The sequence below is a fragment of the Leucopleurus acutus genome (assembly GCF_964270905.1).
Source record: "Leucopleurus acutus genome assembly, chromosome: 7".
Classification (NCBI taxonomy): domain Eukaryota; kingdom Metazoa; phylum Chordata; class Mammalia; order Artiodactyla; family Delphinidae; genus Leucopleurus; species Leucopleurus acutus.
In genome coordinates this window covers 70,068,306-70,094,377 of record NC_139150.1, presented here as the reverse complement: position 1 = coordinate 70,094,377, position 26,072 = coordinate 70,068,306, and the positions used below count along the sequence as shown (strand labels likewise).

Genomic DNA, 26,072 nt, shown 5'->3' with positions numbered 1-26,072 from the left:
AAAATATATACATATGTATATATGTGTGTTCCAACCTAGATACTGGTATCCCTGAGGGTACATGATTACTATCCAGGGGCATGCAAGCACATAGATTTTAAGAACACATTTTTTACATCCTCAGCATCGATAAACATCCTTGATGAAACTAATCAGCCAGAGAAGAGAGATGGAAGTTTGGCCCATCGCCATTTGACACTTAGACTTTACAGCACTTTGTAAAATAAAGTCCTTCTTACCCATTCCAAGCCTCAGCCTGGCGCACTGCCTCAAGGTGCAAAACCTCTGTGACACCAGAGGGACGATTCCAGAAGGCTTAGTTCTTCAGAATGATTCCTTTGATAGAAAAGCAGAGGGGACTTTAATAAGATGTTTATGCTTTATCAGTTACATCCTCTCTCTCCTCTATCAACATTTCTTTTTATTGGCTAGTTTTGATCAACGTTAAATGTGCTTCATTTTCATTTTATCCTAAACATGACTACTCCTCAGCCCTATGACCACCTGTTAGTATTATTTTGCTTCTGTCATTCTGTTCACACTCAAACTTCTTCAACGTTCTCTGGATTATATGTCCCTATTTCTTCACATGCACCTCATTCCTCCAATTGCCATAATTTGGCTTCAACCTCCCTGTTCTAATAAAACTGCTCAGCCAAAGTTTATAATAAACTATCAATACATGTTACTGAGATCAGAGATCGCTGTCAGGCAGCCTCAGCTGACATCTCAGAAGCATCGGACACTTGTTACCACGCCCTCCATCTTAAGGTCTGACGCTCATCTGGTCTCCGTGTCACCACCACCCTCTGCTTTTCTGCCCCTCCTCCTCTCCTTCCTTTGTTGACTGCTCCCTCTCATCTTAGGGAATTGGTGTTCCTCAAAATTCCGTGCTAGTCCCACACTTCATCCTCTCTGCACATACACTCTCAACCTCCCAAATAGTTCCAAATGTGGAACTGTGACCTTCATATGCATGTCTTTCCCTAGAATCTTATCTCCAAACATTAGATCCATATTTCTACATGCTAGAATATCTAGAATATCTCCACTTCACGTGTTCAAAATTGAATACATATTTTCCAAACTTTCTCGCCCTTCTATGTTCCTTGTGTGAATGGGCCCCAATCATTCTGCAGCCCAAGATAGAGACATGGACATTATCATTGAGTTCTCAACTTCCTCAAAGCCCATAGCCAATAAATCATCACAGATTCTTCTTCTGACATCATACTCATGGCCACCCATCATCTGTACAACAGCCTTTCTACATGAAGGGATATGCCTACCTTATGAATCCTATTTCTTTCATTGCAGTTGTTTTGAAATATATTCACAGACTGTCTCATACTCTTTCCTGTCCCTTCCCTTCACTATGTGCTTGATGTAGCAACTTCCTTCTAATCAATACACAACACAGGTTGAAGTGATGGTGTGTAACTTATAAGACTCTGTCATAAAACAATTTACTGCCTTCTCCACTTCTAGTTTTGATCACTCACTTTGGTAGAAGCCAGCTGTTGTGAGGACACATCACAGAGCTTAGTGGAGGGGCTCAGGTGACTGTGATGAGGAACTGAGGCTTCCTGCCAGTGGTCATGTGAATGACCCATGTTAGAAGCAGATCCTCCAACCCAAGTCAAGCCTTCAGGTGACTGCAGGCCAGCTGACATCTTGACCGCCACCTCATGAGAGACCCTGAGCCCACTGAAAGGGCTCTCAGATTCTTGATTCATAAAAACTGTTAGGTAATAGACTAGTGGTTAACGCCACTAAATTTATAGGTTATTAATTATGCATCAATAGAACACTAATTTACCAATGTAGGAGACCCAATGCAAATTTCTAGCCTCATTTGCAGGTAGAATGCAGGCACTTGAATAAGACTTTGCCAATCTGAAGCACCTGTGTGACATTTTGATCCAGAGTGAAAAATGAGAAGATATAGGCTCTGTGTGGCGATTCCATGTTTGCTGGCTGAAGTAGTGGTTTCCCATGGTGGCAAGTTCAAGTTTCCAGGAAAGAAATGGCATCAAAACATGGCATTTCCTTTCAGTTCCTACTGGGATATCGGCAAAAACATAAACAGAATTAACGAAACTATTTATGTGCCTTTTGGATTTTATGGGTGACTGAAGGTTTAAGGGCACTCTGTACCTCTTTAAAAGCAAAAGAGTGAAGTAAGCCGGAAAGAGATAAACAAATATCGTATATTAATGCATATATGTGGAATCTAGAAAAATGGTACAGGTGAACCTATTTGCAGGGCAGGAATAGAGACACAGACATAGAGAACAGATGTGTGGACATGGTGGAGGGGTAAGGGGAGGGTGGGATAAACTGGGAGATTAGGATTGATGTATATACACTACTATGTGTAAAACAGATAGCTAGGGGGAACCTGCTGTTTGGCACAGGGAGCTCAGCTCGGTGCTCTGTGATGACCTAGGTGGGATGGGGGAGGGGGTGGGAGGGAGGTCCAAGAGGGAGGGGATATTTGTAGACATATACCTGATTCACTTCATTGTACAGCAGAAACTAACACAACATTTTAAAGCAATTATACTCCAATAAAAAAATAAGAAAATAAAAGCAAAAGTAAGATTCAGCGGACTTCCCTGGCGGTCCAGCAGTTAAGACTGTGGTTCCACAGCAGCGGGCATGGGTGTGATCCCTGCTCAGGGAACTAAGATCCCATGTGCTGCGCGCGGCCAAAAAAAAAAAGTTAAGACTGAGCACTTAATATATAGATTAAAGCAGCCCCACAAAGCCAAATAAAACAAAAGGCAAAGCTTCTCATATTATAACATAAATAGTAAAATTTGCAAATATAGCAATTATCCTAAGATAATAAATACTAATTATTATAAATTAAAATGGAATTTCTTTGTATTCAAACTACAGTTTTTTATTATTGATAAAAATCTGCCAAAATGACTCAATATATTTTTTAACGGAAGCAGACAAAACAGTCTTTGAACTGAGTAAATATTTACAAGATTGGGGCCACTAATAAGTGCAGTAGCCCTCCAAATACATGGGTTCAACCACTACAGGTTGAAAATATTTGAAAAAAAAATTCCAGAAAGTTCCAAAATCAAAGCTTGAATTTGCCACGTGCCATCAACTATTTATAGCAATTACATTGTATTAGGTATTATAAGTAATCTAGAGGTGATTTAAAGTATATGGGAGATGTATGTAGGTTATATGCAAATACTATACCATCTTATATAAGGAACTTGAAGATCCACACGGTATCCGTGGAGTTCCTGGAAACTCTCCCCCTCGGGTACTGAGGGAGGACTGTAGATGAGACATACTGTGGAAGCTTAATTCTCCTTTTCGACTTCCTGAGTTTTCTGATGAGCTTATTAATACAAAGAAAGCATTTACTAATTTTCATGTCTTAACTTCCAGTATGACAATGTCCCAGGCACAGCAGTTGTGTACTTTGCTTCTCAGATCGACCCTGGTACTTTGTGTTTATTTTGGGTTTTATTTTTTTGTCCTTTTTGTTGTTTTTGGACACGTCCAGCGGCTTGTCGGATCAGGGACTGAATCCGAGTCACAGCAGTGAAGGCGCCGAGTCCAAACCACTGGAGCACCAGGGAATTCCCTGAGCCTGGTACTTTGGAAGGAGTTCTTCAAAGTCTGGCTGGAGTCCTCATTGCTCAGAAAGTCTTTCCATCTCCATTTTCTGCACCAAACAGGTCTCCAACAATTCTAGCTGCTGATCAGTCCAATGAGGATTATCATCCCTCTTTGCTGAAAAAGTTGAAGATCTGCTAGATTACCGCATGGGGAAAGAGGTGGCCTGAGCTATTTGCAACTGGCTGCTCCTGGAGGAACCTGAAAACCTTCTTGTCCTTCAGGCAGGAAAACAATGGAAAGATTCTTCCATTAGGTGCAGAACTTGTGAGGGTCTCCTGCTTTGACAGGCCGTGGTACGGGGCTGGTCATAGCTAAGGGTGCAGACAGGGCTGGAGAACATCATCCTGGGTGACCTCAGTGAGGAGGGTGGCAGGCCCCGGTGAGCCTGGTGATGCAGGTGTCTGGCTGTGGGAGCCTGTATCCAGCTGCTCTGAGTACCTGCCTGCAAATGAGATTCTTAAATAGTACAAGGTTCTCAATTCTGTACTTATGCCAATGTTGTTTCCAAGTTGTTCCAATTTCTCTTGAATTTATCGGCAACAGATAATGTCCCAACTTCAACGCTTCTTTTATTTATTACGCTGGAAATTAAACATTCATGGAAAAGGACAGAGTATCAATCCAGTAGGGTGTACTCATCCAAATGAGACCCAAGGTTGAAATAAAATCTGAGTCTCAATCTGTGTCTTTTTAAATTCTAATAAGAGTACTTAGGCATTTGACATTTTACTGTATGCTCATGCTTTCTAATGCACCAAAATACAACTAGCCTCGCCTCTCTCCATGTCCCCTTTGAGGAGCTAGAACATTAGATTTGAATTCTTCCACATGACTTTATAGGAGTCATAGCTCCTGTTTCCAGACATAGTCTACGGATAAGAGTGGCATAAATGTTAACACCAAGGGCTAATTCATACCATTCTCTTCCTTCTGTCACCAAAAGTGTGCTCACCACATATATATGTGACAATGTGCTTGGCAATGTGGATTCCAGAAAAGTAAGGTAGGGATGGTGACCGCCCTCCAGGGAGCAGGGAAGACAGACTTTAGAGGCAGGATTAGGATGAGGGAAGCACCACGTGCTCAGTGCAGCTGAGGGCCAGTACTCAGACCTGATGAAGAGGAGGGCCTAGGAGCAGCAGAAGGCTCCACTCTGACAAAAATCTGGGGCTCCTGAATTTAAATGACATCAGATTTCGATTTCCTCTTCTAAAAAACTGAGACAACTCAAGCAGTTGTCACACAGGCAAATGTAAAGGTTAAATGAAGCGAAGTTTGCAAATTATAGTCTGAGAATCTGAATTTAGTGAACATATCTGCCTTTAGCATTAATGTGACATATAGTAACTTGTAGAGTCCATGATCAGCCCCGCCAAGAGAGGCTTTGACTGCCGCTCCCTTAACACTGTCAGGGGTCTGCGTGTTGAGGCCCCAATTGCAAACTGCAGGAGAGGGGTTGCCTTCTGGACTGCGAAGGAGCAAAGCCCGAGTTTCCAGGCCTAGAGCAGTGTCTGGTACATTAAGGAGAGAAATCCTACAGCACTTGAAACATTTGCAGAGAACCAGCATCGAGGAGAAATGGATGCTCTGTGAATAGTATAAGTGAGATAAACAGTCCCTTCCCTCATCCTCAGTCTCAGACCACCTCTGGTGATATTATTTTAAGACAAAGGTGTTTTTAAATGTTATGGGGACCAGGAAATGGGTTATAAAATGTACATGGGGCAGAGGGTGACGAGAAATGGGCCATTCCTATATTTTTAGCTATGGAAGGTCACAACGTTACTTCGAAAGCTATTTCCTGGCTATTTGGGTAAAGAAAGGGAGGGCTTCCCTCAAGCATGGAATGTAAGAAGGCACCAAATCTAAGCGATCAAGATAAATCATATTTTAACGCAATATATAAAAATGAAAACACCACAACATACATGCTAAAGAAAATGTCAAAATTTTAAATAAAGACAGAAATGACCCTGCATTTGGATGACGCTGACAGTCTTACAGAGGAAGGCTTCACGTTGCCAGTGAAATTTGGGTAATTTCTGTTTAGTCTATAAAATTCTTACCAGAGAAAATGAGAAGATCAGACCTGGTAAATGTCCTCAGCTGCTTGTACAGGACACTAATAACTCTTCTTTCTACACTACAGTCAAGCTGAAGTCCTGAGAAAGGGGTTTCAGAAACTCGAGTTAAATAAAAATTATTTAAGACTGTCACAGAGTCACAAGAACTTGTCAAATACTGCAGTTCTCTCAAACAGGCAAAGAAGTAGTCTTGAAAATATTAATGAGTTTGCTTCCATTAAAGCTAGGAAAGTAAAATTATATTAAATTCTTGTTTTAGTATAAAGAAACTATAGTTTAAATAGTTTAATAAAATGCTGTTTTAATACCCATATATTTTAATATCCTACCTTCAAGATATAAATATTTTCAGAAAATCTTAAAATATAAAAAATTCTAAAATATTTAAGTCAAGCAATATAAGTTTAATTTAAAAATATAAAAAATAAAATGCTGTGAGTTTTTTTTTTTTTTTTCCTTTCTACGGTAGGCGGGCCTCTCACTGCTGCGGCCTCTCCCGTTGCGGAGCACAGGCTCCGGACGCGCAGGCCCTGGGGCCATGGCTCACGGGCCCAGCCGCTCCGTGGCATGTGGGATCTTCCCGGACCAGGGAACGAACCCGCGCCCCCTGCATCGGCAGGCGGACTCTCAACCCCTGCGCCACCAGGGAAGCCCCATCTGAGTTTTTAATGTTCCTACTTTTCAGTTATTCAGTACTTCCTCCCCCACGTTAACGCTGCATCCTTGAAAGACTCCATGAAGTCCCAGAGAATCTACAGGGGCGCTCAGTTCCCGCGTCCTCGGCCCCGGTGCTGGCCGTGCTCCGACTCACCCCCAGGGCGTCCCCAACACCGTCCGGGCGTCCCATCGCCGCCGCCGCGTTCCCCTTTCTCTGAGCCGTCGCAGCACAGCGCCAGAAACGAGCCCGAATCTGTAAAATCGGCCCCAACTCGCTTCCCAGCTTCAAACCCCTCAGAAAACGGCTTCTTGCCCAAAAATGATCTCGCTCAAGTTTCTGTGCGAAAATAAAGCACAATACTCAGGAGAAAGCCCGAAAATGCAAGGTTCCAGCTTCCAACCAGACAAAATTGTCGCTGGCGCGGCCGCGACAAGCCTCCCACTTGAGAACTCAGCATCGCGAAAACAGAAGTTTTTTTCTCACTATTAAATCAGTATAAAGCTGCTCCGTGAGGATGCAACTCAACTTTCTCTCGCGCTGCCCAAACCGCGGAAACTGTAAACTCTCATAAGTCAGCGTTTCCCTAGCCGAACCCATCAAAAGACATCAGGCGCCCTGTCGCTGCCGCCTAGAGAAGCGCGCTGTCCCGGGTTCCAGGGAAGGAACCTTCCCGCTAATTATTTAGTGGTGCCCGCGCGCCCCCTCGCGGCCAGCGGCTGAATCACTGAAATTCTCAAAAGCCCAGATCTATTTGTTAGTGGCGGGAGTGATACTCTCTGCTCCATCCCTGCTCGCCCTCTTGGCTGGAACTTGCCTTGGATCCAGAGCCTACAGAACAGGGAACTCTTCATACTTTTGAGACAGATGAAGAAGATCCCGTTTCAGTCATGCCTAGAGAACAGAACCGACTTCAAATTTCCTTGGAAAAGAGGGAATATCACAGAAATCCTGACAACTCAAGGCACCGGCTACCACCATCTGACGCTCCAGCAGATGGTAACCTCTTCAACAAGGAGGAAAGCCAAGTTGCTTGGAACAACACCCTACTCCATAAACTACCCTCTAGCCTTGATCACACCTTGGAACTACTGCATAAGCAAGTGGAAAATGACAATCTGGACTGTCCATATTTGGGAATTGTTGTCCCGAAATATTTCCAAAGAATCCATCTCTATCTGAAGGAAAAGGAATAGAGCCCCTGTGCCTGGGAGGTTATCAGAGGAGAAATTAAAGTGTTCCTTTCTCTCATGTAATAATTCTCCAATTACTGTCAACAAATAAAGAAGAAAGGTACACCTGTGACACTTCTAATCAAATGATTATTGTCTGTTTAGTCCTCTAAGATACGTCCACTCATATTTCTGCACATGTTGAAAAATATCTGAAGTGTCACGAGTTTACAAAAATATATTTACAAAGAAGAACACAATCTATCTTCTTATACAAGTAATTTTACAATGTGCTTTCTAAAATCTGTTTAACATCTGGAGGGTATTTGGATTCCCAACTATGACGTTTATTTTAAAATGGAAAGGTTGTTAGCATAGTATGCTGTTCAACACATTTGTCAGTTAATTTCGTGCTAGCTGCTGTCACAGAGAAACAGAAAGATGTCAGTAATTGGGTCATCATAGAAATTTATCTTTCCATCCTTAAGAGAAAAATGCAGGCATTCCTAATCAGATGAATTTTCTAGCTGGCCTCCTCTAAACAGTGATGTAGGGACATGGGTGCCCTCTATTGTGTGGCGTTGCTCTATTCAACGTGTGATTTCCGATTTGTGGGGTGTGAGTCTATTCCACTCAGTGGTAAAGGAAAAAGTATGGGGATTACATGGGATGTTTTCAAGGGCCAAGACAGTATAGGGCAATATCACCTCCGCCCACATTAGTTGGCCTGAATTTATTATCATGGGAATCTAAGTGCAAAGAAGTTGGGAAGTTATTGGGTGACTAATGGAAGAGGAGACAAGTTCAATGAATAAGACCACTTTTCATTTTTATACTATTTGTACTAATGACATTCTAGAGAAAAGAAACCAAAACAATGTTCTTGCTTCCACCCACATTATAAAAAAAAGTTGACTTGGGGTCTGACTCCACAATTTCAACTTAGGTATGATGACATGGATGTCACTCATTAGAGTTCACAGCGTGATTGACTCTTTGAAAGAAGCATTCAAGTTCATTCCCAAAGGCACAGACTAACAAGGAAAATATCTGCAAGTGTAGACACAAGTTGTTTCCTTTTTCCCTGAGAGAGACAAGAAAAGTAGGGCCACGTAGCTCCTTGAAAGTACTTGAGGATGACTGAACTAAATAAAAGTGGAGAGTGGGTCTTCCATTCATGTCCAGGCCTGTGATTCTCATCCTTATCTGCTAAATACTGAAAATGCGAACTTGAAGAAAATAGTGCTGCAAAGTCTTTTAAAAAATACCTCACACAATATTCCATTGTAACTTCCCTTGTAGAACCACAAAGGATTTTAAAGTATGTGTAGATTATTGTCATTTCACATCATATCTATCAAATATATCTATCAAATAAATGATTGAGCTACTGAAATGACAGGGACTGGACAGCTGTCTACGAAACGGGGTTGGGTAAGATGGTGTCTCTCCCTTTAGGTATTTTACACACTCCTGGAAGGTATTCTGAGGATACAATAGGACAGGACATGTCTTACTATTTGGGCATCTTCAACAAAATAGCATAGACTGGGTAGTTTGTAAAGAGCAGAAACTACTCACAGTTCCATAGTCTGGAAATCCAAGATCTGGGTGTCAGCGTGGTCCAGTTCTGCTGAAAGCCTGCTTCCAGGTCACACACTGTCCACTTCTCCTTGGCAGAGACTGGGGGATTTATCTGAGACCTCTTTTAAAAGGGCACTAATTCTAATTGTGAGGCCTCCATCCTCATGACCTAATCACCTCCCAAAGGGCCCACCACCTAACACCATCACTTTGGGGATTAGGACTTTAATGAATCTTGTGGGGTACCAAACCTTAAGAATATAAAGGTCTTTAAAGGCTACATACCTGTCATTTAGAAGTAAGAATACATTCATGCTGAGTAAATAAAGATGAAAGGGCAGGTTAGCAGAAAAAAAGAGCAGACCAAGGACTCAGAATCCAAACTCATGGTTTTGGACCTGAAGTCATGCTTTAGTTATTACCGGCCAAATTTTGGAAGTCAAACTGAAAGGTGGCCACTCTCCCATGGAATGGAACGAACATACAGGATGCAACAGATCACTCATCATTCTTTGTGAAAAGTCTCCAAAAATTCTCAGGAGAAACGTAGTAATTGCCACATCAATAAAGATCCACTAAGGAGTAATACGTGTCTGGTTACTGTGAGCTGTGAGATTCAGGAAAGGTCTGAGTTCAGATAGGTGCCTCTGTATATGACACCAGGCTAGTTCTTTTCTATTATAACCTAGTAGAGGGCAAATTAGAGATGAGGCCATCCTCATGAGTTTAATATATTGCCAGGCAAAGGGTGAAAATTGTGCTGCAACTTGAATGCCCAGAAGCATATGCACCTTAAAGGGAACATAATCCTAGTGGTTTTAGCAATAAACTCAGTAGGCATGACTGATACCAGTAAGGGAAGAGTGGAAATATTAGCCATTTCGATTATAATCCCAGCAAATATGGCCCTGATGAAGCAAAACAGCTTGGTCATTTGCAAATGACTTCCAGTAGGAGGAGAAAATCTAAGAAATTGCTTTAGTTAAAACTACTTGTTGAGTGATTACACTGGGCCTGGTGCCCATGATACCACAGAGAATAAGACAGAGTCCAGTTACTACAGAGCTGATTTGCCAAAGATGGTCACATACCTATTGTTTGAAGATGGGAATGTAGAGGGCTGAAGCAACATAACTTCCACTGCAAAATAAAAAGTATTAAAGATTGGAGCTGAAAGTCAATTCTTTCCACGACATAATATTTATTCGGTTCTAAATTAATTATGAAGATGGTTTCCTTTGGTTTGAAAAGGATAGACTTGGATTGGCACCTCTGAAAATCCTTAGGGAAATTTGAAATTTAATGCAAAAATAGAGAGAAAGATTCAAATTGATGATGACTGCTAAATCATGCATTCTCATTGGGGATGCTAACTGCTTCCATGTGTACAAATATTAGTTTTTAGGGGTATGACAAATTTTGCTATTACAATGCTGTGGCACTCCAAAGCTTAACCCTATACAACAAAATCTTATTCCTTAGTATTCATTTTTGTCTTTGGGTTTTCTTGTGTATCATACATACAAGAAGCCTTGACACTGAGTTCATGGAAGATAAACAAACTGCATACAAGATCAGTGCTCCACACTATGGTGACTTGATGGCTCATTGGAGGACTTTCTCTCATTCATTTGCTTGATCTCAATGTAATATTGTGAGAGTTGACCTTTACTTACTTCTGAGCTCCCATTGGCTGTCTTGTGGATGTTGCTTATGTTTGAGTCTCAGTATGATTTGCGCTATGGGAATTAAATACAAATAGAAAATTGTATTTGCATATTAAATACAGAAAAGGTTATATTTTATCATTTAATTCTACTGAAGTTGTTTAACACATCCATAATTACAGCAAGTGCTTAACAGAAAAAAATGTTTACAATATCTAGATGAATATCTAGCAGTAGTGAAATTACAAATTATTTTCTTAAAAAAATTATTGTATGATATGAAGCAAAATTAAAAGTTAAGTACCTAAAAATAAATATTAAGAAAATAATTGCAAAATTTCAATGATTTTGAGCAGTTTTGAATGATTTTTAAGTATATTTACACCTTGGTAGTACTATAATGTTTATAAATTTTATTTGAATATGTAGTTTGCTACATTCCTGTTTATATAAGTAAATATAGTAATTAAAAGTCACTCTGAAAACTTAGCTGTAAAGTTAAATTAAAATTCAATAGCTTATCAATCAGTGTGATACAGCACATCAGCAAATTGAAGAATAAAAACCATATGATCATCTCAATAGATACAGAAAAATCTTTTGACAAAATTCAACACCCATTTATGAAGAAAACTCTCCAGAAAGTGGGCATAGATGGAACCTACCTCAACATAATAAAGACCATATACAACAAACCCACAGCAAACATCATTCTCAATGGTGAAAAAGTGAAAGCATTTCCTCTAAAATCAGGAACAAGACAACGATGTCCACTCCCACCACTATTATTCAACATAAACCTGGAAGTCCTAGCCACAGCAATCAGAGAAGAAAAAGAAATAAAAGGAATCCAAATTGGAAAAGAAGTAAAACTGTCACCGTATGCAGATGACATGATACTATACAGAGAAAATCCTAAAGATGCTACTAGAAAACTACTAGAGCTCATCAATGAATTTGGTAAAGTTGCAGGATACAAACTTAATACACAGAAATCTCTTGCATTCCTATACACTAACAATGAAAGATCAGAAAGAGAAATCAAGAAAACAATCCCATTTACCATCAGATCAAAAACAAAAAATACCTAGGAATAAACCTACGTAAGGAGGCAGAAGATTTGTACTCAGAAAACTATAAGACACTGATGAAAGAAATCAAAGATGACCCAAAAAAGACTTCCCTGGTGGTGCATTGGTTAAGAATCTGCCTACCAATGCAGGGGACAAGGGTTCGAGCCGTGGTTCGGGAAGATCCCACGTGCCGTGGAGCAACTAAGCCCATGCGCCACAACTACTGAGCCCGCATGCCACAACTACCGAAGCTCGTGTGCCTAGAGCCCGTGCTCTGCAGTGAGAGAAGCCACCGCAATGAGAAGCCCACACACTGCACCGAAGAGTAGTCCCTGCTCGCCGCAACTACAGAAAGCCCGCGTGCAGCAACCAAGACCCAATGCATCCATAAATAAATAAATAAATAAATAAATAAATAAATAAATAAATATGACCCAAACAGATGGAGAGATGTATTGATAACATGTTCTTGGATTCGAAGAATCAATATTGTGCTAATGACTATAGTACACAAAGCAGTCTACAGATTCAATGCAATCCCTATGAAATTGCCAATGGCATTTATCACAGAGTTAGAACAAAAAATTTTACAATTTATATGGAAACACAAAAGACCATGAAAAGCTAAGCAATACTGAGAAAGAAAAATGGAGCTGGAGGAATCAGGCTCCCTGACTTCAGACAGCACTACAAAGCTATAGTAATCAAAACCGTATGGTACTGGCCCCAAAACAGAAATATAGATCAATGCAACAGGATAGAAAGTCCAGAGTTAAACCCATGCACCTACGGTCACCTAATCTATGAAAAAGGAGGCAAGAATATACAATGGAGAAAAGATAGTCACTTTAATAAGTGGTGCTGGGAAAATTGGACAGCTACATGTAAAAGAATGAAATTAGAACACTCCCTAACACCATACACAAAAAATAAACTCAAAATGGATTAGAGACCTAAATGTAAGACTGGACACTCTAAAACTCTTAGAGGAAAACATAGGCAGAACACTCTATGACATAAGTCACAGCAAGATCTTTTTTGACCCACCTCCTAGAGAAATGGAAATAAAACCAGTAATAAACAAATGGGACCTAATTAAACTTAAAAGCTTTTACACAGCAAAGGAAATCATAAACGAAATGAAAAAATCACCCTCAGAATGGGAGAAAATATTTGTGAACGAGGCAACTGACAAGGGATTAATCTCCAAAATATACAAACAGCTCATGCAGCTCAATAACAAAAAAACAAACAACCCAATCAAAAAATGGGTGGAAGGAACTTCCCTGGTGGCGCAGTGGCTAAGAATCTGCCTGCCAATGCAGGGGACATGGGTTCAATCTCTGGTCTGGGAAGATCCCACATGCCGCAGAGCAACTAAGCCTGTGAGCCACAACTACTGAGCCTGCGTTCCACAACTACGAAAGCCTGTGCGCCTAGATCCCATGCTCCACAACAAGAGAAACCACTGCAATGAGAAGCCCGCACACTGCAACAAAGAATAGCCCCCGCTCACTGCACCTAGAGAAAGCCAGCACATGGCAACAAAGACCCAACACAGCCAAAAAATAAATTAAATAAATTTATATTTTAAAAAACTTTAAAAAATGGGCAGAATATCTAAATAGACATTTCTCCAAAGAAGATATGCAGATGGCCAAAGAGCACATGATGCTCAGCATCACTAATTATTAGAGAAATGCAAATCAAAACTACAAAGAAGTATCACTTCACACTGGTCAGAATGGCCTTTATCAAAAAACCTACAATAAATGCTAGAGACAGTGTGGAGAAAAGGGAACCCTCCTGCACTGTTGGTGGGAATGTAAACTGATACAGCCACTAGGGGGAACAGTACGGAGGTTCCTTAAAAAACTAAAAATAGGGACTTCCCTGGTGGTCCAGCAGTTAAGACTCCGCACTCCCAATGCAGGCGGCCTGGGTTCAATCCCTGGTCAGGGAACTAGATCCTGCATGCCACAACTAAGAGTCTGCATGCCGCAACAAAAAGATCCCGCATGCTGCAACTAAAGATCCTGCATGCTGCAACTAAGACCCGGCTCAGCCAAATAAATAAATAATTTTTAAAAACCCTAAAAATAGAACTACCATATGACCCAGCAATCCCACTCCTGGGCATATACCCGAAGAAAACCATAATTCAAAAAGATACATGCACCCCAATGTTCACAGCAGCACTATTTACAATAGCCAGGACCTGGAAGCAACCTAAATGTCCATCAACAGATGAATGGATAAAGAAGATGTGGTACATATATACAGTGGAATATTAGCCATAAAAAGGAACAAAATTGTGCCATTGGCAGAGATGTGGATGGACCTAGAGACTGTCATACAGAGTAAAGTAAGTCAGAAAGAAAAAAACAAATATCGTATAATATTGCTCATATGTGGATCTAGAAAAATGGTATAGACGAACTTATCTGTAAAGCAGAAATAGAGACACAAATACAGAGAACAAACTTATGGATACCAAGGGGAGAAAAAGGGGGTAGGATGAATTGGGAGATTGGGATGGATACATATACACTACTATGTATAAAATAGATAAGTAATGAGAAACTACTGTATAGCACAGGGAACTCTACTCAGTGATCTGTGGTGACCTAAATGGGAAGGATACCCAAAAAAGAGACGATATATGTATAACTGATTCACTTTGTTGTACAGCAGAAACTAACACAACACGGTAAAGCAACTATACTCCAATAAAAAGTAATTAAAAAATAGAGAAAAAAGGGAAGAAAAGATATATGCACCCCAATGTTCATTGCAGCACTATTTCCAATAGCCAGGACATGGAAGCAACCTAAATGTCCATTGACAGAGGAATGGATAAAGAAGATGTAGTACATATATACAATGGAATATTATTTAGCCATAAAAAAGAACGAAATAATGCCATTTGCAGCAACATGGATGGACCCAGAGATGGTCATACTGAGTGAAATAAGTCAGACAGAGAAAGATAAATATCATATATCGCTTATACGTGGAATCTATAAAAAGGGTACAAATGAACTTATCTACAAAACAGAAACAGAGTGACAGATGAAGAAAACAAACTTATGGGTACCAGGGGGTAAGGAGGGGAGGGATAAACTGGGAGATTGGGATTGACATATACACACTACTATATACAAAATAGATAAATAATAAGGATCTACTTTGTAGCAAGGGAACTCTCCTCAATACTCTATAATGACCTATATGGGAAAAGAATCTAAAAAAGAGTGGATATACGTATATGTATAAATGATTCACTTTGCTGTACACCTGAAACTAACACAACACTTTAAACCAACTCTACTCCGACAAAAATTTTTAAAACTTCAATAGCTTAAAATAAAAATTCAATAGCTTTAAAACTTTTTGTCATTCTTAATCCTGCAGTGAATACAAAGAGTAAGCTTTGCACTTTTTATATGTACAGAGTAGAGATATCCATGGAGTACATAAATACATACACAGGACATATGTGTTATCAAAATTTAATGTTGCGGGGGCAATTAGGAAAAACTATCTAAGAAGGCTCTGTGGGCAGGGGCAGAGGCAATAATGGAAAAAAATATTTGCGAAACACTGCCCTAACCCATTTGGAGAGTGCAAAATGAAAAGCAAAAACAGAAGTAGAAAGTAAGAGGGAACATTCAGAAAATGGAAACCAATTCGCTCCCATTTAAGACCCAGGCCTGAAGGAAGGTCTTCAGAGAACCTAGAGAGCAGGGTTCACAGAGTCCCCACCTCAGCCAGGCCGGCAGCATCTGCAGGGTCCCCGATGGCCCCAACCGTGTCCTTACTCCTGGCCCTGGTGCTGCTCAGCTGCAACTCCAACTGCTCTCTGGGCTGCGACCTGCCTCAGACCCACAGCCTGGCTCACACGAGGGCCCTGATGCTCCTGCGACAGATGAGGAGAATCTCCCCCTTCTCCTGCCTGAAGGACAGAAATGACTTTGGATTCCCCCAGGAGGCGTTTGGAGGCAACCAGTTCCAGAAGGCTCAAGCCATCGCTGTCATCCATGAGATGATCCAGCAGACCTTCCAGCTCTTCAGCACAGAGGGCTCGGCTGCCGCTTGGGATGAGACCCTCCTGGACAAGTTCTGCACTGCACTTTATCAGCAGCTCACTGACCTGCAAGCCTGTCTGATGCAGGAGGCGGGGCTGGAAGGGACTCCCCTGCTGAAGGAGGACTCCATCCTGGCTGTGAGGAAATACTTCCACAGAATCACTGTCTATCTGCAAGACAAGAAGTACAGCCCTTGTGCCTGGGAGATTGTCAGAGCAGAAGTCATGAGATCCTTCTCTTCATCAACAAACTTGCAAGAAAGACTCAGGAGGAAGGAATGACACACACCTGGTTCAACACCGAAATGATTCTCACTGCCTAACAAGACCATACTTCCACCTGTGCTGCCATGTCAAAGACTCTCATTTCTGCTCTCATCATGCCCTGAATTGAATTAATTTGTCCAGTGTTTTCAGGAATATTAAGCAACATGATGTTCTACTCTACAGGCACTCGTCCCTCATAGATGCCCATGCTGATCTATCTACTTACTTATCTACTTAAATATTTATTTATCTATTTTTAATATTTATTTCACTATTTATAAAGATTTAAATTATTTTTAGTTACATAATACTATGTGCATGTATACACTGTGGTTAAGAGAAGAAATATATACTTTGTATTAACTGAGTTTATGAGTTTTCTTTGTTCATTAAATTCTTACTATAGAAAACTTCATTTGTTTATTCTTTAAAAAAGAAACACCAAGCCTGAATGTGCAAAATGATTAAAGAATGTGTTACAATTCCTTGACCATCATTACGATTCTCACATTAGAAATAAAAATAGACTAACTCTAGCCAGGTTTTGTGTTGCCCTCAGGACACAGACATGAACATAACTAATCCAATCTTGCTTTTTATAACTTTGATTTTTTTTAAGGAGAGTAACCTAAAAACAATAATTAATTCATAATTCAATTAAATTTTATTACTTATTTTAAAAATAGTTCTGATTTGTAGTAGAAATGAATATCAGTTAGGTTGAATGCTACAATGAGAGGGAGAAAAATGGAATTCCCCCAGTAGAAGGTGGATCAAGCCATGTGAGGATACAAAAATAAAAGCAGTAGATATTACCTATAGTTAACTAGTAGGCATTTCAGTGCAAATGTCCATTGGATACTGGAGATGGCAATTTACAAGCAATCCCACGAAGTGTAAAGCATGGAACTGAAGAAGTGATCAAATGCGAGGACAGTATAGAATGAGAAAAGGACTTAAAATTGAGTCCTATGACCTTAACCTTAAAAGGGAGGGAACATCACAAAGGAAGCAGACATGGAATGGCAATATGTTAACAAGAGAGAATGGTGAGAAGACCGTGTTTGAAAAGACTGAAACTGCTTAGAAGACTCAATGCATTCATGAAATCATAAAAATGCTCCCTACATTGGGAAAAGAGATGGCATTGGCCACTTAGTGAGAGCTTGTTTGGTAGACTTAATCAGCAGAAGGTGAAGAGAAGGTGGAAGGATGAGTAAAAGAAGGTAATGACAATATACATGGAAAACAGGTTTGAGATATTTGCCATCTGAATTGGAGGAGAGAAAGGAGGTCCTACGCAAGGCTGGGACCTAGAGTAGAAGGTGGATCATTTTATTCTCTGCATGGTTTTCCCTTTCTGAAACATTTTTGCCTCAGAAGAAATTTCATGGATTTGATGTATTGTAACTCATAATCATATTTAATATTTTATTTACTTTAAAACATGACATATTTAATTATTCACAAGGATAATTTATCATCATTTTGATTAACATTATATTGACTGTCACTAAGCTGCTCTGTAGATTGAAATCATCCACGACATGGGAAACAGATGGCACTGACCTTACTGAGAGCTGATTTGGTGGGATTAATCAGCAGAAACCATACTGGAGTAGGTGGAAGAGTGACAAGAGAAGAGAAGAACTCCCATTGTCATTGTTTTACCTGGGGAGTCACTTTACTTCTTTCACTCTCATCATAGTCAGGTTTGTATCTGTTTTCACTTTACTTCAGTGCATCAAATGCAATGACGCTTTCCAAGAAAGTTGAATGGAGAAGGAAATTAGTGATGTATTGAACATTATGGAAAATCATAATGTTTCCGTTTATGTTTCCGTTTTTACTTTCCTATTAAGCAACTAACCTCAAGTTGAAACAGGAAGTAATTCAGTAGTAGCAAGACAACCCTTGCCGAGAAAAATATGAACTGAAAAAGAATGTATAACATTACAAAGACTCTGACACCAGGAAAGCAAAGAAGGCTAACTTTATCTAGCATCCTAGGCCCTAAATTTTCACCACCCTACATCTTCATTGTGAGATGGAGAATGATGAACCAAGAGGCTCAGTAGAAATCTACTGAGTCATCTAATGATGGTTACTAATTACATCAATATAAGGTTCTGATGCGAGGGCAACAGAAGCTTCTGATGGGAGGTCTGATGGAAAATCTAATACTCTGTTAATAATTATTTGGAGTAACTGTTATGAACTCTGTGCTAATGATACAATGGTGAACAAGATGCAGACCTGTCTCCTATAGTGGTTATTTGCCAAACAGGTCTAATAAATCTATTTTCAAGAAAACCAATCCTGGGCTGCCCTGCTGATGCAGTGGTTAAGAATCTGCCTGCCAATGCAGGGCACATGGTTCAAGCCCTGGTCCGGGAAGATCCCACATGCTGCGGAGCAACTAAGCCCGTATGCCACAACTACTGAGCCTGTGCTCTAGAGCCTGCGTGCCACAATTACTGAAGCCTGTGCACCTAGAGCCTATTCTCCGCAACAAGAGAAGCCACCGCAATGAGAAGCCCACGCACCGCAAAGAAGAGTAGCCCCCGCTCGCCGCAACTAAAGAAAGCCCATGCGCAGCAACGAAGACCCAAGGCAACCAAACATAAAGAAATAAAGAAATTAATTTAAAAAAAAAAAGAAGACCAATCCTGAAGGATAAGCCACCTTGGCCGATATGGAAAATAAAGACGGTAGAAACAGAATCCAGGACTAGAAGTAAACACAGCCAACCTCTTAGCAAGATAAATGTAAATACTCATCTAATGGTCAATTTACCTCAGTTCCTTTTATCCTGTACATCATGTTCAACTTTTAAAGAAACTTACCGTACTAAAAGGTGAAAAACACAGTTTGAAGTGATAGGGCAAATATCAGAAACAGACTCAGATACAGTAGAAATTTAGGAATTATCAGACCAGGAGTTCAAAATAACAGTGATTAAAGTGCGAAAGGCTCTAATGTATTCACCTATTTTATTCTTCTACTTTATCTCAGTCAAACTATGTATGGTACTTAAAATAGTTTTGCTTGTATAATATCACGTTCAACTTTATAATGTATTCAAATATAATAAAATATGCTTACCTTTATCTTTTTTCAAATTATTTTCTTGTTTAATTTATGAAAATCTTCCCCAGATGACAGCCTGCATTGGTTTATTCTTACAAAAAGAAATAGCTTAAATTCTCAAAGCATAGTGAAAAATGGATGATGAATTTTTTTTTTTTTTTTTTTTGCTGTGTTGGGTCTTCATTGGTATGCACAGGCTTTCTCTAGTTACGGCGAGCGGGGGCTACCCTTCGTTGTGGTGCGCAGGCTTCTCATTGCAGTGGCTTCTCTTGTTGTGGAGCACAGGCTCTCGGCACGCAGGCTTCAGCAGTTGCAGCGAGTGGGCTCCGCAGTTGCGGTGCGCGGGTTCTAGGGTGCACAGGCTTCAGTAGTTGTGGCTCGCAGGCTCAGTATTTGTGCCTTGTGGGCTCTAGAACTCAGGTTCAGTAGCTGCGGCACACGGGCTTAGTTGCTCCATGGCATGTGGGATCTTCCTGGACCAGGGATCAAACCTGTGTCCCCTGTATTGGCAGGCAGATTCTTATCCACTGCGCCACCAGGGAAGTCCTGTATGATGAATTCTACTCATCATTCACTTGTTTCAGTAGGTTACATTTTACAACTTCATATTTCTATATCAGATATATAATAGTTCCACGAATAAAGAGGTGAAAAAAGCAAATGCCAAAGAGTTCTGTTTGGAAAAGAAAGAGATATAAAAACAGTAATCATGCTAAAATTATTTCAATTAAGTTTCCTGTTACAATGAGAGATAAAGGAAACGGGATTCTCTCACTAGCATCTGGAATGAGGCTTTTCAAGAAGGCAGATGTGTTCTATAAAGTGCTCTACAAACATCTAAAGACAGATTTCCCATTGGTGGATGCATATGCAGATCTGGAATCTACAACAACGTACATCACGGAGATATTAATTTGTGTTTGTTGCATATTTGAAAATCAAGATATGGTAAGGATGTCATTACTTATGAGTAGGATGTAGACGAGGACCTAAAGCTTATGAGGACCTTCAACTTTTAAGACTGAGAAAGAGAAGGAGAGGCTGCCAAGGACACAGAGATGGAGTAGCCAGTGCAGTTAGGAGTCAGCCAGGGAACAACGATCTTCAGGAAACACTGAAGAAGGAAACTAAGGGTTTGAGAATTAAACAGGATGAAATTTAAATAATTATTTATATGTGAGATAGGATTCTGCATTGAATGTAGATTCTGCCAGGACATATGTGTGATCCTGGAGAATCACGTAACTTCCCTGAGCCTCAGTTTCCTCAAATATAAAGTAAATGAAAATATTCCTAGAGTTGTTGTGGTATTAGACAAACTGGAAAATTAAAGAGCCTTTAGCAGAATATCATCCACTGAGTGAAGGCTAACAGGTAGTGCCTATCTTCTTATTTTTTCATACAGATCTAAATGGAAATAATGAATTCTCCTCTCCCTCTCTCTGTCACTGACTGCAAAACACTGACAGCCTAAAAAACAGAACTGGGAAAAACTGTTTCATCAATTGTATGTAATTTTATGCATAATAATATAATAATACATATCTATGCTACATACTTATGAATATATAGTATAAGGTATACGATATATATAATATTCTATTTATCTATCTGCTGATTCTGATACATGGCACAATTCCCCTTCCCCTCTGTTTTCCTGGATCCCATTCTTTCACTAAAATATCACAATCATTCAGTTCCACCCAGTGTAGAAATCCATAGTGTACTTTCCCCATTCACTTTGCATTCAGCTGTACTGCCCATTCATACAGCTGTTTCCTTCTCCATTAGGGTTTCTGGCTGTCAATTTCCCCTTAAGACTACAAAGCCACCAATGGAAAGCAGAAGCTGAGTGAAAGTTCTAGGTTTGTCAGAAACTCTCATATGACTCCATGCTCTCCGCCTGCCAAGCACTGCAGGTCCAGACTGTCCAGACTCCCAGAGAAACACAGTAAATAGATGGCACCCTGCCCAACACTGAACAGTGGTGGAGAATCCAGGAGCTCACCTGTGTCTCTATTTGCACACTTCCACGTGCTGACTGCACTAGGAGGAACTCACCTGGTTCAGGACTCTTATTTGCTCAAAAAGCCCAAAGCGCAGGAAACATGGAGTTGAAAGGCAGCAGCAGCTTGAGAACTTGGAAGGAGAACAGAGATGTTTAAAGCGTTCAATGGAACAGCGGCAGGTCCTCAGGACATGGAAGAACACAGATCAGCTGCACCGAGGCAAGTGTTTCTCCAGAACATTCCTTTTCAGAGAAGAAAAGAATGAGGTGCATGCGATAGCACAGAGTTCTCCCACAAGGACGTGGCCACTAGCAGTGTCCCCAGCACTGATACCACAGCAGCCTGCGGAGTCTTGGAAGGGATGAGGGTTACCTCAGTGCCAGCTGCAAACTTGTTTTGTCCTTAGGACCCAGCAAGTAATCACAGAGCAGGGAAGGATATTCCTGGGGACAATGCAATCCAAGGAATTTCTTACATTCCATCATGATGTCTTTGCCCCTTTGAAAGACAAACAAAACAAAATATGCTTGAATAGAAGGGACACAGGCAGGGATTTTAATATATTTAGCAACAACTGGGGTAGAGCCTTTCCAGCAGGGCAGGTATCAATAACATGCACACTGGAAGGTCACAATTTCTAAAAGCAACAAAGAGCTAAGTGGAAATCCATTTATTTAATTTAGGCAATTTGGAAAGAGGACACTGATGGATCATCTTTCTGTTCTTTCCAGTTGGTGCATACAGCACTGAGTAGGTACTTTTAAAGTCAGAAGGACATTTAGAGGTTTGGAAACCTTCCTAAGGCTTGTTCCTAAAACAAGCAGAAACCATTCCTATATTACTGATAAAAATATCATTTTATTAACAAATGATTTTTTAAATAATATTTTTATTTCAATTCTTCAGTATTATGATGTTTTAATGGGCTGAGGCTAGAAATTTAAATAAAGACAACTATACAAGGCCATGAGGGTGACTCGAGTTCAAGCCAGACTCTCCCTGCTAAGGAGCCCATTAAAAACCTTCACTGCTTCTGTCTAAGAAGCACGTATGCTCTTCCGTCTTGGTCATACCCATATCTTAACCAATAGTTGGAACAACAGAGTAGAGATCCTTCCCTGGACTGTATCAGTAGACAAACGGATGTCCAGCCTGGACTGTAGGTGAGAAATGGAGGTGTCTTCATTGAGAATGAGAACAGGCTGACCTGAGGAGGTCTCCTGGGAAATCAGTGAGGTCATTGTCGACTGAAAACAAACCACAACATGAGAGCTGAGAGTTCATTTCTTTGGGAGGATTTACTGAGGACTATAGCCTGGAGGACAGCCTTTCAGCTCTGACGAACTGCCCCAAGGACGTAAGGGGGACGTCAGTATATACTGGTGATTTTGGTGAGGGAGGTACATGCAATCAAGGACATATCTTGGTAGAAGTTTGCTGCTAGTTATGAGGAACAGATGTCTCTGTTAATGATTTTAGGGCTTTTTACATACGGAGAACATGCAAGAAATTGCGTTTATTAAATTTTCTTGGGAAATTATTTAACGACCTACTGGCCTGTTCTGTCAGTTTTCCCAGAGCACAGCGTGCCTCGTTCTTCATCTCCACCCTGAACTCCTAACAGGGCACGCTGGGGTCAGGGACTACAGTGACTAGTGACTTCATTCTTGTAGAGCCGGATGGCGAGTGACTTTTTAGTTGTTATGCTGAAGAAGAAACGTCAGAGCTCACGTGGCTAGAAATCGTTAGGTGCTTTTACTTTGTTCTTAAACTCACAAGAAAACTCAAGAGTTAAAAATACATAGATTCCAGAAGTCTGCTGTTCTTGGATTAATAAAGCTATTTACTGTATTTCGTTGAAGAAATAACTCATAAAATCTTAGACTTGTTCCTTCAATTGGCAGAAAAATCCACTCCTTTCTAACTGTTTAATAAGGATTTTGCCTATTTTTGCTTAGAACTTAAAGTCAGCTCAGTTGACAGACCACACCCTGTGTAGCCCTCCAAAACAAGCGACAGCAATCCTTTGGCATCTGAAGTGGAATTAAGGGTCCTTTGTCATCTCGCTATCTTCCCTCTGATGATTTAGTTGGTTCCTAAATATCATGTTCTTTTCCACCCTTCACTTTCTTTAATGGGCTCTTTCAGACAAATCACAGAAAAGCCCCTCACTAAGGTTTGCCCTTGTATCTATGGTACGTTTGGAATAGTTCATCCGTCCAGATTGATATTTGTCTCCAGCTGTATAAGTGAGTGTGATCGAAATAGGGTTACTGACAGGACCAAGTTAACAGAACTTAGAAAGTGGCTAGTTCCTTATAAGCAAGCAATAAAATTCGGTTGTTACTTTTTTTTTTCCAACATATTCCCTACATCTCTCAGCAAAGACTCTGTTTCTCCCTTCTTTTTTCTTAATATTTATTTATTTTGGCTGCACCAGGTCTTAGTTGCAACATGCGGATCTTTTTTGAGGCATGCAGGATCTTTAGTTGTGGTATGTGGACTCTTAGTTGTGGCATGCATGTGGGATCTACTTCCCCAATCAGGGATTGAACCCAGGCCCCCTGCATTGGAAGCTCGGAGTCTTACCCACTGGACCATCAGGGAAGTCCCCAGTTGCTACTTTTATATGACGATTACTATCCAGATTAAGATCAGTATCATTTGGCATCATCTAATTCCCTTCCTTTTAATTCTAGTGTTCTCAAAGCACTCTTCGTATTACCTGAGTGGATTCATCAACTAGACAGATGCTCAGCAAGGCTGATCTCCACAATCCTGCCACAGAGGGTTAGTGTTCTAGCTATTGGGTTCTGGTTGCCAGTTGCTTGTGAGCTGATCGGTGTGACTTCTTCCCTCTTTCTTCAAAAATAATCACGTATCGATTAAATGAAAGAAAAATCAGGTGCCTGGTCTTGCAAAGCTGAAGGCAGTCCGTTAACCCAGGACTCGGTCTCCTTTGAGTTTCTGGCAGAAGCAGCCATTTCCCAGACTTTCTGTTATTCATATTGGCTTTTATCCTGCCCCAACAATGCTGTATTAAATTTTGCTAACTTAGAATATGTCATTGTGTCTGTGGAAAATCACTTCCCTTCTTTCACATTCGTGAATTTCACCTTACATTAGTTTCCTTTTCACCCACAAAATTATTGTGGAATTTTACTTTCTAAGAAAGTAGCAATGAGAAACAAAAAATTTAAAGCATTGAAAATGATAGAGACCGCAGCCCCTCTGCCTTTTTTACTTCCCTGTATTGCTCTTACCTCACCATGAATTAGAACTAATTAGGAGCAGCAAGACAAATTTTGCCCAATAAGTCAATAAGTGAATATAATTTATAAAAAACTTTAAAACTTTAAATGTAGAATCGCACACAAGTAGAGGAAAGAAGGCGATTTCTCTCTGACCTAATCCTGGGCCTCGCTGCCCTGCATTCTCAGAGGGAGACAGAGACAGAGGAAGGGAGAAGCCCACTGGCATCAACTGACTGAATGAACAACTGAACCTCACTGCTTTCTGTGACATAAGCTTTAATGAGAGACAACACCATCGTTGAATTCTCTGCCCTCAGCTCAGAAATTCTGAATGTAACAAGTGTTCACTAGTTTTAGTAAAAGAGTTGAATAATAAAATTTGTATTTGGTAAAATAAAAATTATTTGTTTACTCAGGGTGAAATGATTAGAATTGGATAATTCCTCCACCACCTTAGAGAAAACACACTTTTGCTCTTAGCATCTGAGGGCTCCTGACACTTCTGATACGGGTCAGGAGAAGAGGAGGTCACCACTGAGGACTAGGGTCCTTCACACAAACACTCCAGGGGCAAGGGTGAGAGTCCTGGAAGATGAATTATTTCCCCAACAATAAACAAGTCCCTCCACAGAAAAGAGATTTTAAAGTCCTCAGGATGTGGTGAGCCTGCCCTCAGGGTGGGAGTCCAGGTTAGGAAGGGGACTCTGTCACTCCAGAGGAGAGGGTGTGACTAGATGTGATCTCTCCCTTGTGACTGAGGTGCTGCTAGGGAAATACAATTTTCTTGGAATTAGGACCTCAACACCCATATTCTCTGAAAAGAACCAGTATTCCTGGTGGGAGTATTGGCCCAGCCTGTGGAGGACTAGGTCTCCAGTAAGAAAATGGTGGAAAGAAAGGGTACTAGTACTAACCTTGTGGTCCCCTGAAGCATAACTACATGGACCTGTATGAATGTGAAGGAAGAGAAACATTAAAAAGCTCATTCACTTATAATCATCAGCCTCTGCTATGAAACCCCTCTTTGGCTTCAAAGAGCTTAAATGCCAGAGGTGGTCTAGTAAATTCCTAAAAAAGTACAGAAACCATAGGGCTGAGGAAGCCTGCCTTTCTATATAAAGTAAGGCAGTAAAAATGGAGACTAAGGTCATGGCTAAAAATTTGTTCCTGGAACACAGAAAAGCAATATTTATGCGTGAGAAGGAGAGAGAGAATGTACTTACATACCTGTAGCATTTCTGACTTTAACACAAAGACATTTCTCATTTGATTAATAAATATCCATTTGGATGGGCACATCAGAAGTTACTGGGAAAAGTGCAAAATTAATAGTTTAGATTGATAACATCTTCTTAGACACTGAGAATACATAAATGAAACCCAAAAAAGGAAGTAAAAGTGACAGAAATGTTTAGAAAATGAAAATTACTGTGTTCCCTATTTAATGGCCTTGCTTAGAAAGAATGTCACCAGAGA

At 40.4% G+C, this 26,072-nt stretch overlaps 1 protein-coding gene, 1 long non-coding RNA gene and 1 pseudogene across 3 annotated transcripts; 2 read left to right on the top strand and 1 right to left on the bottom strand.

Moving 5' to 3' along the window:
• The first annotated feature begins 6,910 nt into the window (after positions 1 to 6,910).
• On the top strand, positions 6,911 to 9,716 carry LOC309963812 (interferon alpha-8-like; annotated as a pseudogene). The gene is made up of 2 exons: positions 6,911 to 6,953; positions 7,137 to 9,716. The product of its transcript is annotated as an interferon alpha-8-like (transcript).
• A 51-nt stretch (positions 9,717 to 9,767) lies between these two features.
• LOC309964342 lies at positions 9,768 to 19,996 on the bottom strand. Its single transcript, XR_014326343.1, has 3 exons — positions 19,349 to 19,996; positions 10,826 to 10,888; positions 9,768 to 10,289 (listed from the first exon to the last, which is right to left on the bottom strand). It is a non-coding gene; the product is annotated as an uncharacterized lncRNA (long non-coding RNA).
• On the top strand, positions 15,689 to 16,258 carry LOC309964341 (interferon alpha-1-like; the record flags this gene model as incomplete). The annotated part of the gene is made up of 1 exon (XM_082843276.1): positions 15,689 to 16,258. One exon carries the CDS (start codon positions 15,689 to 15,691, stop codon positions 16,256 to 16,258), a length of 570 nt encoding a protein of 189 aa, XP_082699402.1.
• Positions 19,997 to 26,072: the final 6,076 nt, after the last annotated feature.